General features: G+C 33.6%; 2 protein-coding genes across 2 annotated transcripts; both read left to right on the forward strand.

Moving 5' to 3' along the window:
- Nucleotides 1-4,980: 4,980 nt before the first annotated feature.
- LOC130624987 (6-phosphogluconolactonase-like) lies at nt 4,981-6,452 on the forward strand. The gene has a single exon (XM_057440058.1). It carries the CDS (start codon nt 5,047-5,049, stop codon nt 5,773-5,775), a length of 729 nt encoding a protein of 242 aa, XP_057296041.1. The 5' UTR covers nt 4,981-5,046; the 3' UTR covers nt 5,776-6,452.
- Nucleotides 6,453-6,994: 542 nt separating this feature from the next.
- LOC130624986 (ceramide kinase-like) lies at nt 6,995-16,251 on the forward strand. Its single transcript, XM_057440057.1, has 12 exons — nt 6,995-7,449; nt 8,495-8,728; nt 9,077-9,205; nt 9,296-9,359; nt 9,779-9,909; nt 10,301-10,375; nt 10,841-11,018; nt 11,344-11,415; nt 11,544-11,593; nt 12,344-12,543; nt 13,312-13,514; nt 14,778-16,251. The coding sequence occupies exons 1-12, from the start codon at nt 7,227-7,229 to the stop codon at nt 14,824-14,826; spliced, it is 1,608 nt and encodes a 535-aa protein (XP_057296040.1). The 5' UTR covers nt 6,995-7,226; the 3' UTR covers nt 14,827-16,251.
- The last annotated feature ends 1,575 nt before the right edge of the window (nt 16,252-17,826 follow it).

Raw genomic sequence — 17,826 nt, forward strand, 5'->3', positions numbered from 1 at the left:
CAATTTAATTGACCACAAATACATCGAAACTTAGATTGCTCTTCATGTGAGAGTTCTTGATGTTTGTTTTTGGTGCTTTGAATCTCAACCTGTTCCGTGCTTGCCGCATATTTGCTTTGGTCATACTCAATAGAACTATTGAATTGTTGTATGTTGACTCCAACATGTTTAAAATTACTGCAATTCTCTGACCCAACCCGAAATATTTTTCTAATGGATGCAATGACTTTTACTTGAAAATCTTCTGATCCTCCCCAAAGAAAATCATCAACATGTATTACGATCAATCCTTGACAATAGTCATCTTGAACCCAATAAAATAAAGCCTCGTCAAATAAAGACATTTTCATTCCCAAACCAATTAACTGTTCCCTTACTCGTAAATACCAAGCTCTTGAAGCATCAGCAAGGCCATATACTACTTTATTCAATTTACAAAGAACCCCTATTATGTTTACTTCCTTTGGGGGCTTTATAATTACTTCTCTATCAATCGGGTTACCTTGAAGAAATGCTGTTTTGGCATCTAAGGTGTGGCATTCCCATTCGTTAGTTGCTAACATTGTGAGTACAATTCGCAGACTTTCTTTTGAAAACGTTGGGGAGTCTTTAGTCAGATTCTGAACCTCCTCTTCTTCAAAACCTCTTATAACCAAACGAGCTTTGACAAATATGTTGCCCTCTATTTTTTTTGTTGTGATTACCCATCTTGTTGATATTGTAGATTGACTTCTGTCTTCAACAGTGGAGAAAACATTGTTGTCTTGCCAGTTGGTTAATTCTTTAAATTTCGCATTCAAGACCTCGTCTTCAATAGTTGGTTTTATCGCTAATAATACTTCTTCAGTGTCATTGGCTTCAACAACCAGTTGCCATTCACTCACACATCTTTTGAAATCTAACCAATTAATTTCACCTGTGTCTTCATTTTACACATTTAAACAGCTGCCATATTGCCTGCCTCCTTTTCCTTTTCTACTCACTTTACCTGCTCTGCTGTGAACTAATCCTTTAATCCACTCACTGTCTGAAGTTAGCTTATAGATGATTCTGGTTTTTAACTTTGGTATTCCTTGAAATATAGAGGTATTGCCTTTTTTTTCATCGACTGTGGTTTTACTTTTTGATGTTTCATTAGATGTTTCCTCTATTGGTGTCCCATTGGTTTGTGAATTATCAATGGCCGCATCCTCAGTTACTGGTGCTTCTGTTACTGGTACTTCCGTAGTATTACTTTCAAGATCAACTATGTCAAAAATTTCGTCTTCCGGTGAAACACAGTTGTCCAACTGCATAGTTGTTGCTTCTGGGCTCTTTTCAGAATCTTGTGATGGTTTCTGTGAATGTACTACTTGATTTACCTTTTGCAACCGACAAATGTGGACTCTCACATAACTTCCACCATGCTTGACAAGTACTTGTTTATTTTCTTGTCCAATTACAGTGCCTGGTCCATGCCATTTTTTGCTGTCTTTTCTTTTATAAAAGACTTTATCTCCAGTTACATACTGCACATCATTGTAACACTGGACATTATGCCGCAATGCTCTACGTATTCTTTCAGAAGATTCTGCTGCTATGAATGCTCTTCGTGATGCATGCATCACAGCAAGGTTATGGGCCACAGTCTTACTTGAAACTGTATCATTCATGGCTGGTAACTGATCAGTGAGGAAGCAGGGATAGTCATAGTTTTTACCAAAAACAAGCTGGTTTGGTGAAAATCCATTGTTGTTTGATAAAGAATTCTTGGCACTAATAGCCCAGAAAAGTGCTCGATTAGGTGTACATTTCGTATCCTCTATAATCTTACTCAGCATTTCCTTAATGATACCATTGTGTCACTCACATGGCCCATTCGACCAAGGACTTTCAGCTGCTGTTGTGGAAAACTCTATGTTAAATTGCTCACACATTTCTTCATACACTTTATTGATAAATTGTCCTCCATTGTCAGCCAGAAACTTTCTTGGTTGACCAAATCTTGCTAACACAATTTCAAAGATAATGTCTGTTATCACATCTTTATCTTTTGTCTTGTTAACTTTGAAGATGAAAATCTTGTGAAAGTATCTATGATATGAATAAACCACAATGATTGTGAAAGTTGCACTAAATCTAAAGCCACACACTGATTGAATTCCGACAACATTGGTAAGCCAACAATAGAACGTGGTCTTGGTTTTCTATACTTAAGGCATACTTTACAAGAGTGTGAGACATTATCAAGTAATTTCATGATTTCACTCCGGTCCTCTAAAAAGGAATTTGATGCTTGATAAGAGATTTTATTTTCTCAGCACTTGGATGACAGAACTGATGATGAAGTTTGACGATCTTTTTTTTTTTTGGATTTTTCACTTGCGCATACAAAGGCAACTTGAGGAAGCAAATGGTCATAATTCTTTTCATCTAAGTCTATTCTGTTGTTGTTTAAAGGTATGCAACAGTGACCTGTGGTGGTAAATTTTAAAGGATGGCGTTCTCCGAACATTTTAACAGTATTGTTGCTAAAATCTAAAACTGCATCTGCTTTTCTCATAGATGTTTGACTCAAAAGCAAAAGGTATTTCATTGGGTACAACTTCTGTTTCTAGATTAATCTCTTTTGAACCAATGATTACAGGTAAGATTACTCGTTTTATGGAACAAACTGCTTCGCTATCTCCAAATTTAAATCTTCTTCCACCTGGATACTCTTCTGGCAGTTTATCACTATCAATATTATCAATGAAACATTGGTACCAATTCTTACCACAGACTGTTTTGGTACAACCACAGTCTAAAACTGCACATGACAAAGTTTCACCAACAAGGGATTGTATTTCACTTTCTTTAATTTTAGAAAAATGTAACTTTTGAACGACTCTCTTCCTTTTTTACATCTTCAGACTCCTGATTCTCATGAGAATGGGGACAATTCACAGCCCAGTGATAAATAGACTGACAAATATTGCACTTTGAAATATTTTCAAATTCATCAGGCGGATTCATTACTCTGTTACTGGATCTTGTTTTCCTCCATCCATATCTTTGATTTGGTGCTGCAGCCCTTCCTCTTTTAAACCTTGAACGCTGATATCCACCTCTTTTAGTGAAGTAATTCTGCTCTGTAGAATCTGCACTTGCCTGTAAAACAGGCTCTATCTTTACAGCATCATTTAACACAGATGAGGCCACAGTATCACCAAATATTTTCTTTAACTGTAATACCATTGAATCATAGCGTAATTCATTTATAGTTGCTCTAGCCAACTGTTGCTGCTCTGGTGTAAGATTAGCGCTTTGTAAAACTCGGTATGCCAAAACTCCATCAGGAAGTTCCATACGGTGAACTTGGATTTTGTGATATAATCGTTCAAACTCTATAAGGTAATCTTTCATGCTTATCTCAGAGGGTCATTTAAATTTTTCAAAGGTTTCATAAGCCAGGTACGCAGTTTGATTTTCATCCTTTAAGTAAATTTTGTCCAATCTGTCAGTAATATCTTTTACCCCAGTTGTGGCACTGATTTGTTCAATTTCCAATTCTAATACTGCTTCTTTAGCTTTTCCTTTCAAACCCATGAATATAGCTGGCCCTTGTTTTTCCGCCTTTAGTTCTGTGAGTGCTTGTCATTTTTGAACTTTTTTTTTCCAGTCTTTGTAACTGGACTCTGTATTCAATGATGGTGGGGGTACCCAACTTTTCGACATTTCTCTATGATACTTTGCAATTTTAATTCTCTGCTACCATTTGTTAAACTCACAATATGTGTATGACTAACCTGTAGGTTATCTTCACAGTTCTCCTAATAACGCAACACCAAATAAACCCAATTGATTTACACACAACACAATATATACCACTATTATAAACACAATGATTTCATCAGCAAGATTGGTTCAACACAAGAAAACCCCACCACCAATTGATTCTTATTAGTAATCGCCTAGAATGGAAGATTAACAACGTTTAATCAACGAACAATGTAAACAGTAACTAAAAAAACTTTTAGAAGGTGTGCTATTTAAAATTAAAGATGTTTACAGACCCGATTAAGGTATAAATAAAGATTTTTAACGAATGTAAAAGGTTTATTCTGACATATTTATGTATTGTCTTATCAAAATAACATTTTTTTTAAATATTTTTTTTTCACTGGGGTGCCCCTTTAAACTTTTGAAATGCGATCTAAAAAAGCATTTCTATCGCCACTTAAAAATATTCAACTCGCAATTTTATCATTTTCCTGGCAAAGTGATTTTCAAAAATGGCATTTCCAATTTCCATTCGCAAATTGGGAATTGCAAACTGCTAATTCGAACCTTGGATGAGGGCAACAGGTATACAAATTTCTGAAATTTTTTTGTTTTTGTTTTTTGCCAGGTCTTTGTCGACGTCATCAAAACTTTTAAACGTATATACTCTTAATCTGTACCTTAATTGTACAGGTTTATATACACTATTTTGTTCATAGTTTCAAGCTCCTCACAATAGATGTTACCAATTAACAAAATTCTAAAAACATTTATGTATATAAATACACTGTTGACGTCATCAAAAATTTTAATGCAGCTTTTTTTTATTTTTCCTTTGCCTAAGTGCATTTTTCCACGGACCTTATCGACTAGTCTTATATAATAATACTAAGTGTTTGTGACAGCATAGTCGATATGTTCTGCATCTTCAGACACACAAAGGTTTTGTATTAATATATAAATTCCGAAGTTTTTGCACCCAAAACTCAAAAGTGAGGTACTAAGAAATTTGTTGGATAGTTGATTTAATTAAGCACAGTTGTTTTGAAATATTTCAAAGTGTTGACTTATGTTTGCTTTATTTTATTCATTTTTTTGGGTGAAAACCACTTAACTTGAACTTGTACACAATCTTTTTAACTCAACCCCTTGAGGTTCCAGTTAGCAGTGGCTACTGTATTTAGTTTAATTAAGTGATTTATTGTCTTTTTTAGTTATTTTAGGTAAATTTTTTTTGTGTCCTTATTTTTAAGAATTTCTTTAAAAAATATATCTATATTTTATTTTTAAGCAAGAATTAAAATCATGCAGCATATCTATGATAAAGATGATGAGTTTTTGAAATCCCTTGGAGAATTTATAACCAAAAAATCATCAAAAGCTATATCCGATCATGGTTTTTTCTCTATAGCATTCTCTGGTGGCAGTGCTGCTACAAAGGTTTGTCAAAGTTTAGAACGAGAAGAATACTCAAGCAATATCTCGTGGGCAAATTGGAAAGTGTTTTTTTGTGACGAGAGGTTTGTTGAATTAACTGACAAGGATAGTAACTATAAAGCAATTAATGATGGCTTGCTACAAAAACACAAAGATATAGACCCAAAGAATGTCTTCACATTAAACAAAACAGGAACGGTTGCTGATGCAGCACAAGATTATGAAAAGAAGTTACGGAGTGTGTTTCCCAATTCTAAATTGCCACAACTTGATTTAGTTGTTTTAGGTATGGGACCAGATGGACATATTTGTTCACTTTTTCCAAACCACGCTTTGCTGGAAGAGAATGAGAAATGGATTGCATCACTTGAAGACTCACCAAAGCCTCCACCGCAGAGAATAACATTCTCATTGAATGTTGTCAACAATGCAAGCACAGCTCTATTTATCGCAACAGGCGAAGGAAAAGCAGAAAATATTAAAAAAGCTATTGAGGGAGCACCAAGTAAAGACGTACCAGCATCGCTAGTTAAACTTACGAGTGCGGATCTTCATTGGTTTATGGATAAAGGTGCAGCAAGTCTTCTTAAGGCATAATGTTTTGTGATGGATAATTTTTTAGGCTCCTTTCTTGTAATAGTACGTTGTTTAGGTTATTGTAAAATTTTTTTATTTATTAAGGTGTCATAAAAGCTACTTTGCTTATCTATTTATCTACAAAATTTAGCTGCGGTTTGTTGGTCATTATGAGAACGTTTGTCTGATATCCTGTCATCGTATTTTGTTGTAGCACTTTAGAAATGTGAATTTGCTACTTTGCCTAACGGGTATTTTAACACCTTAACTGTAAAACATTTCTATAAAAATGTCATATACAATTTTTCTTGCAACTTTGTAACACAACTTTTTGATAATGACCACTTGTAACTTTTTGCAACAAGCTGCATAAAATCTATCAATATATCTTTTTGCTTTGCCTTGTAATGTTTCAAGTATTACTTTATCTCCCAAGAATGTGAATTTCTGAAAGATTGGTTTATGTCAACAATACACTCAGTAAAATAAGAGAAATTGGTTGTCGATGAGGGCCAATTCTAAATATAAAAATTAACAAATTTCATTATTTTCTCTATTTTAATGCTTTTTGTACATCAATTGAGTTTAATGTCGTTAATTTTTTCATCAGTTGTTACATTTATAGAATTATAGAATTAATTTTTTAAATTTTATAAATTTATCAGTTTAGTGATAAAATATGCATCTTCTGTTGTTTTTGTGATGTACTTTTGCAAAGAAAAAAATGCTTTTTGCTTGGTTTTTACGTAATTTTGCATTAAAAACTTTCGCGATTTTAGTGTATATGAAAATTTTTTAATAGAAAAACTTTCACGAGTGGAGCAAGTATGTCAATTCTCAGAAGCTAAAAAAACAAACATAATTTTCCAATATTCATAACATATTTCTTGAAAAACTTTTTTCAATTACTTTGTTGATTGGTTTTCATTTTAAGGATAAATCGTATTCTCAGGCTGTGTGACCGGGGTCTATCTGGGCAAATGCCCCAAACACCAATCTCTATAGATAAAATATTTTATGTTAAAAAAAGTTCGCAAATAGACGATTCTTACCTAATTTTGCATAAAAAACTTTCACAAATTTTAGGATTTTGGATATTTCAGGCTACAAACTTTCACGAAAATATGAAAAATTCACAAAATTTTGTGCCCATGAAATTTTGTTCCTGTAATACCCCATATGTTTATTGATTGTGTGTGATCAGAAATACATTGTGTTAAGCTACCTTTAGTTGAAATACTAATCATCATCATTCATACACAATGTTAATTTTTTCAGGACATCTTGTAATCCAGGATTGAAGCAGTTGAAGTTTTTGGGGCTTTACTTTTTTTTGTGGGTACTACAGCTGTACGTCATTTTACCTGTTTGTAATACAGTAAGACAGTGAAATCTATTTGTGTTTTCTGCTTACACTTTGCAATAGTAAATATTTCTGTTGTTTTAGTCATCAAATAATATTTTACAAAGGTATGATATCAGATTCTTTAAATGCAAATGTGTTATCAACAGAATATCCTGCTAATATTGACCGATATGAAACACAAATTGGATCAGAACCACCTGATTTCGATCATCATGAAATTTTAGTGCAGTCAGAGCTGGAATTAGATGGTAAAAAGGTTCAAGCTTACCTTACTGATACAAAATTATGTTGGTGTGCCACGTATGGCTCAACTAAAATACGTAAACAAAGTAAGGAAATTTTTTGTTGGTTGTAAATTTGTTTGAATCCTGCTTAGTCAAGAAAGAAAGATTTATATATAAATAACAACACAGACACTTTTAATTGCAAGGGTGCTTTATTCAATTCAGACCTTTTATATCTTTTTGTCCATTTTCGAAATAGACTGGTTGGATAGTTAGAGTTTGTGTATAAAGTGAAAGAAAAGATAAGTGTAGTTTTTAACGTATACCAAAAAATTTTGTAGAATTAAAAATGGTAAAATAAGCAAAAGTTTTCAAACAAAATTATTTCCAATGCATTGGAAGGTAATATAAAAAGAATTAAGAAATGAACAATACAAATTTATTTTTTAAATTTTTTATGATATTAGTATAAACACTAGTCGTATTGCGTGCGTCTCGCTGCCTGCGCAGCTAAGCTACCATTTTGCGTGACAGACAGACGGACGGACGGACGTATACGGGTATTATATTATGGATATAGTTGCATTACACAAAGTGAGTCCTCACTTGTTCAGTAAAAAGGTTTGTGTATTGTACTAGAGGTTTATTGCTACATGTCTAATACACAACCTTTAACAAGCTTACCTTAATTTGTAAGGTTCTATAATTATGGTGGCCACAACAATAAGCAAATGCAATATAAGAGAGGTGGTGAGCACATACCAGTGGCAGTAAGTACAGATTGCATAACAGAGAATAGTCATGATACCCTAAATATTAGGGCATGTGGTATCTACCTCTAATTATTATTTTTTTTCATCCTAGGCTTAAAGTATTGTATTTTTATATTACGGTGTATATTTACTAGGCCTGGTCTTAAAAATTAATGCAAATCTATGCAAAAGTTTTGTTTTGAAATCATGGTAAGTAATTGGGAAAATATCATACTGTAATGATTGGGAATACTTTAACTATCTTTCTTGATTAAGAACCCCTTGTAAAAATATCAGCAAAATGAGTGCCCAGGGTGCTAAAACTGAATCTGATGTTTCTAAAGTGTTATAAAACACAATATTTTTGGTTTACTTTAATATTTTTTGTTTACTTTTAGGACGATCAACCCATGTCATAAATGTATCAAATATAATTCTCACTTGTTATGAACAGAGAGATAAGAAAAACAAAATCGTGAATGAAATAGAACTATTTCCAAGTCAATATTTCAGTGTTCATTTTGCAAAGAAATGTAAACACCACAAATGGAAGTACCAATGCATTCATTTTCATGCTGCAGACTCGGAACAATGTCAAGCATGGGTGGATGGAATACAGAATTTATTGATGGGTAAGAAACTTATTTTGTGTCATTTTAAATTCACCCTTATTTTCTGATTGTTTTCCATGTATTCAACTCCTGTTATTGATATCGATAAGGATCCTACAAACAGGATTTTAATCTTTTCGGCATTGTGAGTCCACTGGTGAGAAAAATATCTTACATCGTTGTAAGCACTGCTGCTTTCTCAACTGTAGCATTAAAACGAAAAATTATAGTTTCCCATTTCCAAACAAATATTTTCACTATTTTTCTCTCGTAACTATTTATTTATAGTTCATACGTAACTATTTATTTATAGTTCATACCATCTTTATTAGTGTTTTTATATCATTATTATTATAACTATTTTTTTAGGATTTACACGCCCGAAAAAGCTTTTAGTGTTTATAAATCCTGTTGGAGGGAAAAAGCAAGGTGAAAAGATATATCAAGAAAAAGTTGCACCGTATTTCAATATAGCTAAAATATCACAAACTATAATAAGTACGTTAATTTTTTGAGACCCTACTCTGCTTTGGTTGTCAGTCTTTTAATAAAAAAAATGGCTATCTATTTGACGAATTCTATCTTTAGTAACTGAAAGAGTAAACCATGCAAAAGATTATTTGTTATCTGAAGATGTATCCTCCTTTGATGGGTATGTACATTTTTATTTCTTTATTTTTATTACATGTAAAAATATAAATAAGCTCGCTTAGGAAAGTTCAGTTGCAAGTCAGGGTGGCCAATACTTCCGAAACTCTTAAACATATATATACTCTTGGAAGAAACTCATAGAAAAGTTGCAAAAACAAAACAAAATCCTCAAAAACTTTTCTTACAGTTATTTTTTTGTTTGCGTCAGTTTTTCTTAGTTGTCAGGTGATGGGAACTGTTTGTGTTTTTTTTCTTATTGAAATTTCTGTTTTTGTTGAACCTGATTACTCCTGCAAAAAGGTCGAAACACTCCTGGAAAACTCTTGGATCAATGGTCGCCTTGTGATTTACATGTTGTATAAAAAATTGAGGCCATGAAGAACCGACAAAGCACATTGACATTGTTATTATTATTCTTAGTGTACTTTCGGTTGGCGGTGACGGAATGCTTAGTGAAATCATAAATGGTATGTTACGATACAGAGATGGCTCTCATAAAGTAGTGAAATCATCGAAAGACAAACCTCTCATTATAGGAATTATACCTGCAGGTGAGCCTCCATCTTTTTTGTCATTTGGTCTATGTATTTTGATTATTTACCAGGATAGCCTTCTTAATTCTTAATTTTCAAGAAAGCCTTTGATCGTTCTTAATTATTCATAATTTAATTTCATATATCCATATTTCCTTGCTGCAGATGTCCAAAATAGAATATGCAAATTATTGTGCTAAAAAAGGCTAATGAGATGGAAATCTTTAAATAACTCCACTAAAATAAATTCCTAGGTTATTGATGGCAACTGTATTATTCTGAATAAAAATAATGTGTCAACATAAAAACTAAGATTAGAAAAAATTTGCAGCATATATATATATGTTAACGCCCAATGCTGGTGCTTCAACCTTTCATGTCTACTTCATACTGTTATTTTTTTAAATAGGTTCTACCGATACTGTTGCATATTGTACGTCTGGTACAAATTGTCCAATTACAGCTGCATTGCATATTATTTTAGGTAACTTCCATCTCTCTTTAATTCTTTTATTCTGTAAAGTCACTATAGGCAAAAACCCAGTAAGACACAAAATTGTCTTTTTGTTCTTTTTTTTTTCGACAAATAGTGCTCCCTTTTAAATTTTTATTACCAATACAAACACTAAAATTAAGGTTTTGACGCCATTTTACAAAACTATTCAAGATTGTTGAAAAAAAAATTCTGCACCTTTAAAGTGCATTTTCTTCTAAATATTTTTTTACTAATTTTATCTTAGTTGTTTTGCCCACCCTCATGAAAAGACGCTTTTTACTAAACTACTCAAACCCCCTTGAAAATACGCCCTCCTTGAATAAACGCCCTCTTTGAATAAACGCCCTCGTGAACGGTTTTCTGGAATAACCGCCCTTCTGATAAACACCACCTGGTAATTCTTTTAACACTCTTTGCATTCATAAAGAACTGCTGCATTTTTTCCTGAAATAGGAGATCAACTTCCACTGGATGTATGTTCCGTTTCGGAGTCTGATAAATTTTTGAAATATTCAGTATCGTTAATGGGGTATGGATACTTTGGTGACTTAGCTAAAGAAAGTGAAGCACTACGGTGGATGGGTCCGAAACGGTATGAAGTAGCAGGTTTTAAAAGATTTATGGTCAACAGGTAGATGGTATATTATTGATAAAGTTTGTTTGCTTTTTATTTGTTTATTTGTTTGTTTATTTGTTTCTTTATGCGAATGTCTATTCAAGTTAAGATAATTAAAACAGCAAATTTAACAATAAAGTTTGGCCTATGTTCTTCAAAAAACCATAAAAGCCGAAACTCAAATGTGTTTCATAATGATAACTTTAGTCTCTACGTTGAAGTACATACAAGTTGAACATTTGTAACCTTCTTTATGTACCTTGATACTAATTTCGCAGGTATTGTTTTTTGCGGGGTTTTTTATTGCAGTACACTATTAAGGTAAACTTTCTCAATGCAGGTCATATGAAGGAGAAATAAGCTTTGTGGAAACACAAACTGAAGTAGAGTCAAAAAGCAGATGTCAGTCTGGGTGAGTTGTTAAATATGACATTAAATATTACATTAATTGTCGATATTTTAATGTCCCTCATTCCGCTCTCCTTCACTGTTTTCTGAATGTAGATCTTGGATTCAATATTTTTTTTGCTTATTTCACAGTTGTCAGCGATGTTCAATGTTTTTGGAGGAAACAGACCATTCTGTAGAAGGTATACAACTTTCTTTGAAATATTTTTTACGCTTAAATGCGTTGCGTTATTCAGAAGTTAATGATAAGACAATGATAGGGCACAGGCTTGATGTGCAGAGGTGTATAGACCCTGCCCCTCCTCCCTAAGAAAATAAAAATGAAGTCCCCATACATAGGTAAACCCTTACACCCTAAAAAGTTTAATTTGTTAAACTCCTACGCTATGATACTTTTCTTCTGATATACTTAAGGGGAATTTTCATCACGACAAAATAAACTAGACACCAAATTCATTGTTTACATTGGTTAACTGCGTTCTGATTGGTCTAAAACTAGCAGCGAAACCTATAGCCGCGAAAAAGTAGGAACTGTTTCTACTTTTCAGCGAAGCGAATATTTCAATGCAAAATCATAACAAACAAAACTGCGCATGCTCCGATACAATTCGCCGTCAAATTCGCCGTTCAATTCGCTTCGTGAAAATCCCCCTTTACACATTGGACCTGCCCTGGTTTTAAGTGATATTTTCATTAAGAAAATTATTGCTGAGCCGTTCTTGAAAACATTTGATCTAAGTTAGTCGTTAGCCCACAGATATTCGCCTACTGCTATTTGCAGCTAACATGTTTAATGTTGGTAGATGTTACTTGACAGTCATTCAGTAAATTTGGTAAAACAAAGCAAGGTATTTTAAAGTGTATATGTATAGAAAACACTGTTATTGACACTAAAATTCTTATTTTTTCTATATGACTATTCTGTATTTCAGACCAATGGACAACAGTTAGAGGACGTTTTATAAGTGTGATTGGTGCGAACATATCTTGCCGCTGTGCTCGCAGTTCAACTGGACTGTCACCACACGCCCACACAGGAGACGGGTGTATCGACCTTATTCTTATCAAGAAAACAACGCGTGCAAAATATCTCCATCATTTGATTAAAGTTTCTGAAAAGACAACAGAACACGTAAGTTTGTTTATTTTGCATCGCATAGAAGCAAAAAACACAGCTCCCTGACCCTCTACGAACAAGCTTAAACTCGTCCTTTTGCCAGGGGTATTTTGTTCTATGGAAATTATGAAAGGGCGTATAACTGCATCTGTGTTGATAAAATCGAACTGGTTTATTATTAGTCAAGTAACGTGAAACATGAAATGCTTGGTTGTCATAGACTTAATGTTCTTTTTTATCTTATGCAGTTTTTTATCTTATGCAGTTTTTTGCCTTGTTTTGACACCGTTTTTAAAATTTAACTATCCTACCCCGGCCTTTAACGGCATTCACTTTTTTGTCGTGACGTTAGAAGGGCGCATTTATAAAAGTTCAGACGTTATTACGAAAATGTGGACTGACGAAAAATATAGGTCGATAATAATATCAGTCATGTTCAAAATAGTCTGGTGAGTAATGTGAGTGATGCAAAATATGTATCGGGATGACAACGCGCAAAATAAATAAATGAAAATTAGCAACGACATCACAGTCGACCGTTAGTGACAACATTTTGAGTGCGTAAACAAAATTACCAATAAATAGGGCTTACAAAAGGTCGTGCCGGTCAATTTGGGAGAAGGAAATTATGAAGCGGTGCTAAGTTAAAGCTGACTCAATGACAGTCAACAAACTGTCTTTTTTACTAGCACTGAAAATGGGTAAATTTGGTCAAAATTTTAGCGCTGAACTGGATTTCGCGTTCGTGTTTTGTTAAAAATAATTATTGCTGATTTCATGCAGTTTGACTTCAACTTCATCGATGTTCACAGAGTGAAAGAATTTAAATTCAAAGCTTTAACGTCAGGCAACAACGCAGACGACGAATCAAACGTCGAATCGATATCAAGTACGTCGCGTGCTGGCCATCACCATGACCACCACCATGAGACTAGTGTGTGGAATATTGACGGTGAAATTGTGGAGAATCCTGATATACATATCAGGTAATTTATTTTTTTGTTTGCTCGTTCGTTGTTCGTGCGTTCTTTAACTTGTTCGTTGTTCGTTCGTTTACTCGTTCGTTGTTCGTTCGTTCGTTTGCTCGTTCGTTGTTTGTTTGTTGTTCTTCGTTCGTTTGCTCGTACGTTGCTCGTTTTTTGTTGGCTCGTTCATCAAAAACGTGCGTTCATGTTTACAAAACGACTTTCTCCACAATTTGGAATATTAGAGAACGGAGATTTATAAAAAGAAGTCGCTTTGATTTAAGGTATTATCGCGAAGTTTTTTTAGGACTTTGAATACACCATAGCGTTGTGTGCCGAAACTTGACAAATAATCACACTTGACAGAATGGAAGGCGGAAAAAGGAAGCAGAATTATTGAATTGAGATTTTCTGTGTCACGCCCAATATGTTATTTTAAGGTTGGCGTAGCCCTTAGCTGTGTTGCCATATTTAAAGAGTGCGTTGTTTGTAATAAACGAAAAAGCAGTAGTGCTGGTTTTAAACCTTGGTTGAATATGCAGTAGCATCTAGTTAAAAATTTCAAACTTCGTTTTTCTGATACTTTTCAAAGAATTTAAAAATCGTTGGGAAAAATACAGCCAAACCTTCGACTAGCGGACACCCTAGGGTCTGCGCAAGACTGTTTGCTATTCGCAGGTGTCCGCTGGTTGGAGGTTTTGTCAAAATACTCAAATTTTAACCGTTGTCGGCTTTATCAAGCTATGTAGACATTTTTGGATGAAAAGGTTAAGAAATATAGGCTATATTTAGATTAAAATAAAGGTTTACTAAATAATTAGGCAACGATAAAGAACTTCAATGGCCAAAAATTTTTTAAATATAAACAAAAATGTAAATAAAAAAAGATGTTTAAAATTTGAATGTGTTATCTCAAACTTGCGGATTTTTGTTTTTCTAGCCTGTCCGCTACTGGGAGGTAAATTTCGCTAGGATTATCCAATCAGGACTATGTATATGTGTCCGCTAATGGGAGCTGTCCGCTATTAAAGGCTGTTATTGGGAGGTTTTTCCATAAGGATTTTATAGTAGTTTAATCCGGACTTCAACTTTTTGTCCATTATTTGGAGGTATCCGCAATTCGGGCTGTCCGCTAATTGCAGGTTTTACTATGATAAGGGAATAAAAGGCGACAGCATATTTTCTCGTTCCTTAGTTTAGCAAAGCAACTTTTATATATATATTTAAAATTTTATATCTTTATATACATTGTTTTACTTGAATGTATATATTTTTACATTACAGAGTTCATCGACAGCTTCTGACTGTTTTTGCACGAGGGATTGAAGAGTGAACTTGTTTAGTTTTACGAGGAATAACTATATAACAGACCGCGGAACTACCAATGATGTAAAAGAGTTTGGAATTTTTGGTTTCACATATATCCGTTGACTTATACAATTATCACGAGAAGATTGATGAAATATTAGATAAATATATACATATTTAAAAATTTAACATTTAAACAATTTCATGTGGTGTTTACATGAAATCAAGGTAAATTTTTTTAACATGCTAACGTATGCTACAAAATACTACAGAAAGAAAGTGTGTGATAAGTCTTGATAAAACTAATTTCAATTAGCATCACGCGCACTGCAAAATTACATATTAATTCTTCTCTATTTCCTATGTACACTCTCATATAAGTTATTTCTCATCTGCGCACATGTTTTAATAGATTTTCAGTGCAAGCTACCTAATGTAAAAACCTTGATGATTTAATCAAGATTTGTCCCGATTTCAAAAAGAGGAAGGGTGAGGGTGGAAGGTAGGGAGGGACATGCATGAAACGTTCATGTGGGTGGGACATGGAAAATTCCCCATTTTCTTGACACAGTAAGTGGCCTTTTGAATAGTTTTATATTTTCAATTTTCAATTTTCAATACTTTTCCTTTGAATATTTTCGGTGAATTATTTGAAAATTGTTACTTAAACTTAAAGCGAAAATCAGGAAATTCCGGCGCTAGGACTCGAGAATATTAAAGAAATTTATTAGTAAAAACAAGTATAAATCTTGGTACCTTTTTGTTTCCATTTTTATCAATCTAAACTTTTGTTACCCTTAACTGAGGATAAACACAGTTTTTATTAGTTCTAATTTAGTCTAAAAAGTGTCAAAATTGTCCTAAATTTTCATAATTGTTTTAAATCTCACACATCTCACAAAATTAGCTAAATTGGACAATCTGATGTCTTTGAGCCCTGAAAGGCTTAAAATAGTGAATCAAAGCGTCTGTTGAATTGTACTACGCATAATAAAGTTGATATTAGCCACATTACAAAAAATTCTATTTTCTCCCATATCTAACGAAAAGTATTCTTAATTTTACCTGGTGTTTTTTAATATAGGAGTTGTTTGAATCATAGAAAACATCATGTTGTACGGACAACATAATGTTTATGTTGAACTAATTTAAAATACACAAAACCATAAGCACCTGCGCATGTTTTGTCACGTGATTAACAACTTAGTACACAGCTCCAACAGTAATATCAAACAGGCATCATGTTGATGCGTAATTTACAGATTTTTGTGGTGAGAGTGTTAACAATCAGTTATGTTCTGTCTTTGTTAGGTTTGACAATAAAAATCACACTAAGATTACTTGAATTAATATGTATATAATAATTGTATATTTTTTATTATGAAAATCACATGTTTTATTTGGCTGGCCAACTTGTAAACAAATATTTACGTTAAAATTATTATTATTCCATCGTTTACTTTTATAACGTAAGACCAGAAACTTTTTGTTAGCTGTTCTTGTGTAACGTCCCATGCTGTAGCTTTGAAGGGGTTGCCATTGTCGTAATTTTTATGCTGTAGCGTTGCATGAGCTGCCATTGTGGTAATTTCTATGCTGTAGCGTTGAATGGGCTGCCATTGTGGTAATTTCTATACCCTAGAGTTTAAAGAGCTGCCATTGTGGTAATTTCTATGCTGTTGCGTTGCATGAGCTGCCATTGTGGTAATTTCTATGTTGTAGCGTTGCATGGGCTGCCATTGTGGTAATTTCTCTACCCTAGAGTTTAAATAGCTGCCATTGTCGTTATTTTTTAGCTTAACGTTGAAAGGACCCCTATTGTCGCAATCGACCACCTGATTATCAGTCGGTTAGGGCGTGATATTTTCCCCGATATCATCAGTTGGAAGGAGTTCTCGTCAGTAGTGACTAGTTTGTATCGGTGAAAGTAACACAGTGGGGCAGGTCCATTCGCGTAGACTGCTATTGATGGACATAATTGAAGTGATTTGGCATATTAACTCATTCTTTTTAAACAAAGGAAAAGTTGTTCGGGGGTCGCACCGATGTGTCATTGTAGTCAAGGGTAAAAAGAAGTCCTGTTAAAACCGGTTTCGTAGTTACTCTATTATTCCCGGCGTGAGATCAGCGTTTAAACCTTGGAGATAAAGACGGTTATACTGGAGAGAAAATATTACAGAGGCGCGATGATTATTCAAAGAAATATAAGCAGATTAGTCTTATTCTTAAAGGAGAGGCAAACAGAAAACTATTTTGTGGCAGCCAGAAAATAAATTTTAAGCGAGAGACTTTGACTCTAGAAATCCTAAAATCTACAAAAATAATTACTAATACAATAGAGAAGAAATAACTATGTTTCAGAGCTAAACATTCGTACTTTTTGTAAACAACTTTTTACAGCTTCTGCATTTGAAAATAAGCATGCTTCCAGATGTACTTACTAGAAAAATCCATGTTTTGAGATCGTTTACTGAATTTAATCACAATTCTTTTACATACAATTTTTTTTAAAACAATCATTGAATTATGATGCTTGTAAAAGTAGAGACAGGTTTAACACAATCTCTTTCGTGCAATAAAAAATGCAATTTCAATTGAAATTCTAATATGTATGCATTTGAAAACCCCGCATGGTGGCAACTTTTATCCCAGGACCTGTTATCTCTTTTTGCATATCGGACGGCAAGACAAACATGTCGTCAGACCTGTCAATAAGCGCAGCGTCGATGAGAGACAAAAAGCCCTGGGAACGAGGTTGATATGCAGGATTAGCAGATTCATTTTTAAATGATACTAAAAAGCGGGAACAATAGAGTAAATACAGTACACTTACGGTTATTAAAAAATTATCCGAGTATTTGCGTCTACATGAAAGGGATGGTATTCATAACATGTTTTTTAAGCTCCAACGTTCTTTCTTTTTGCTGTTAATTCTTTTAAGAAATATCATTTTTTTTCAAACGCTATTTTCCCAATGGCGTTAACTTTTATTCGGGTATGGGAGAGTATTTGGAAGAGAAATAAC

This window comes from Hydractinia symbiolongicarpus, chromosome 14 (genome assembly GCF_029227915.1).
Source record: "Hydractinia symbiolongicarpus strain clone_291-10 chromosome 14, HSymV2.1, whole genome shotgun sequence".
NCBI lineage: Eukaryota > Metazoa > Cnidaria > Hydrozoa > Anthoathecata > Hydractiniidae > Hydractinia > Hydractinia symbiolongicarpus.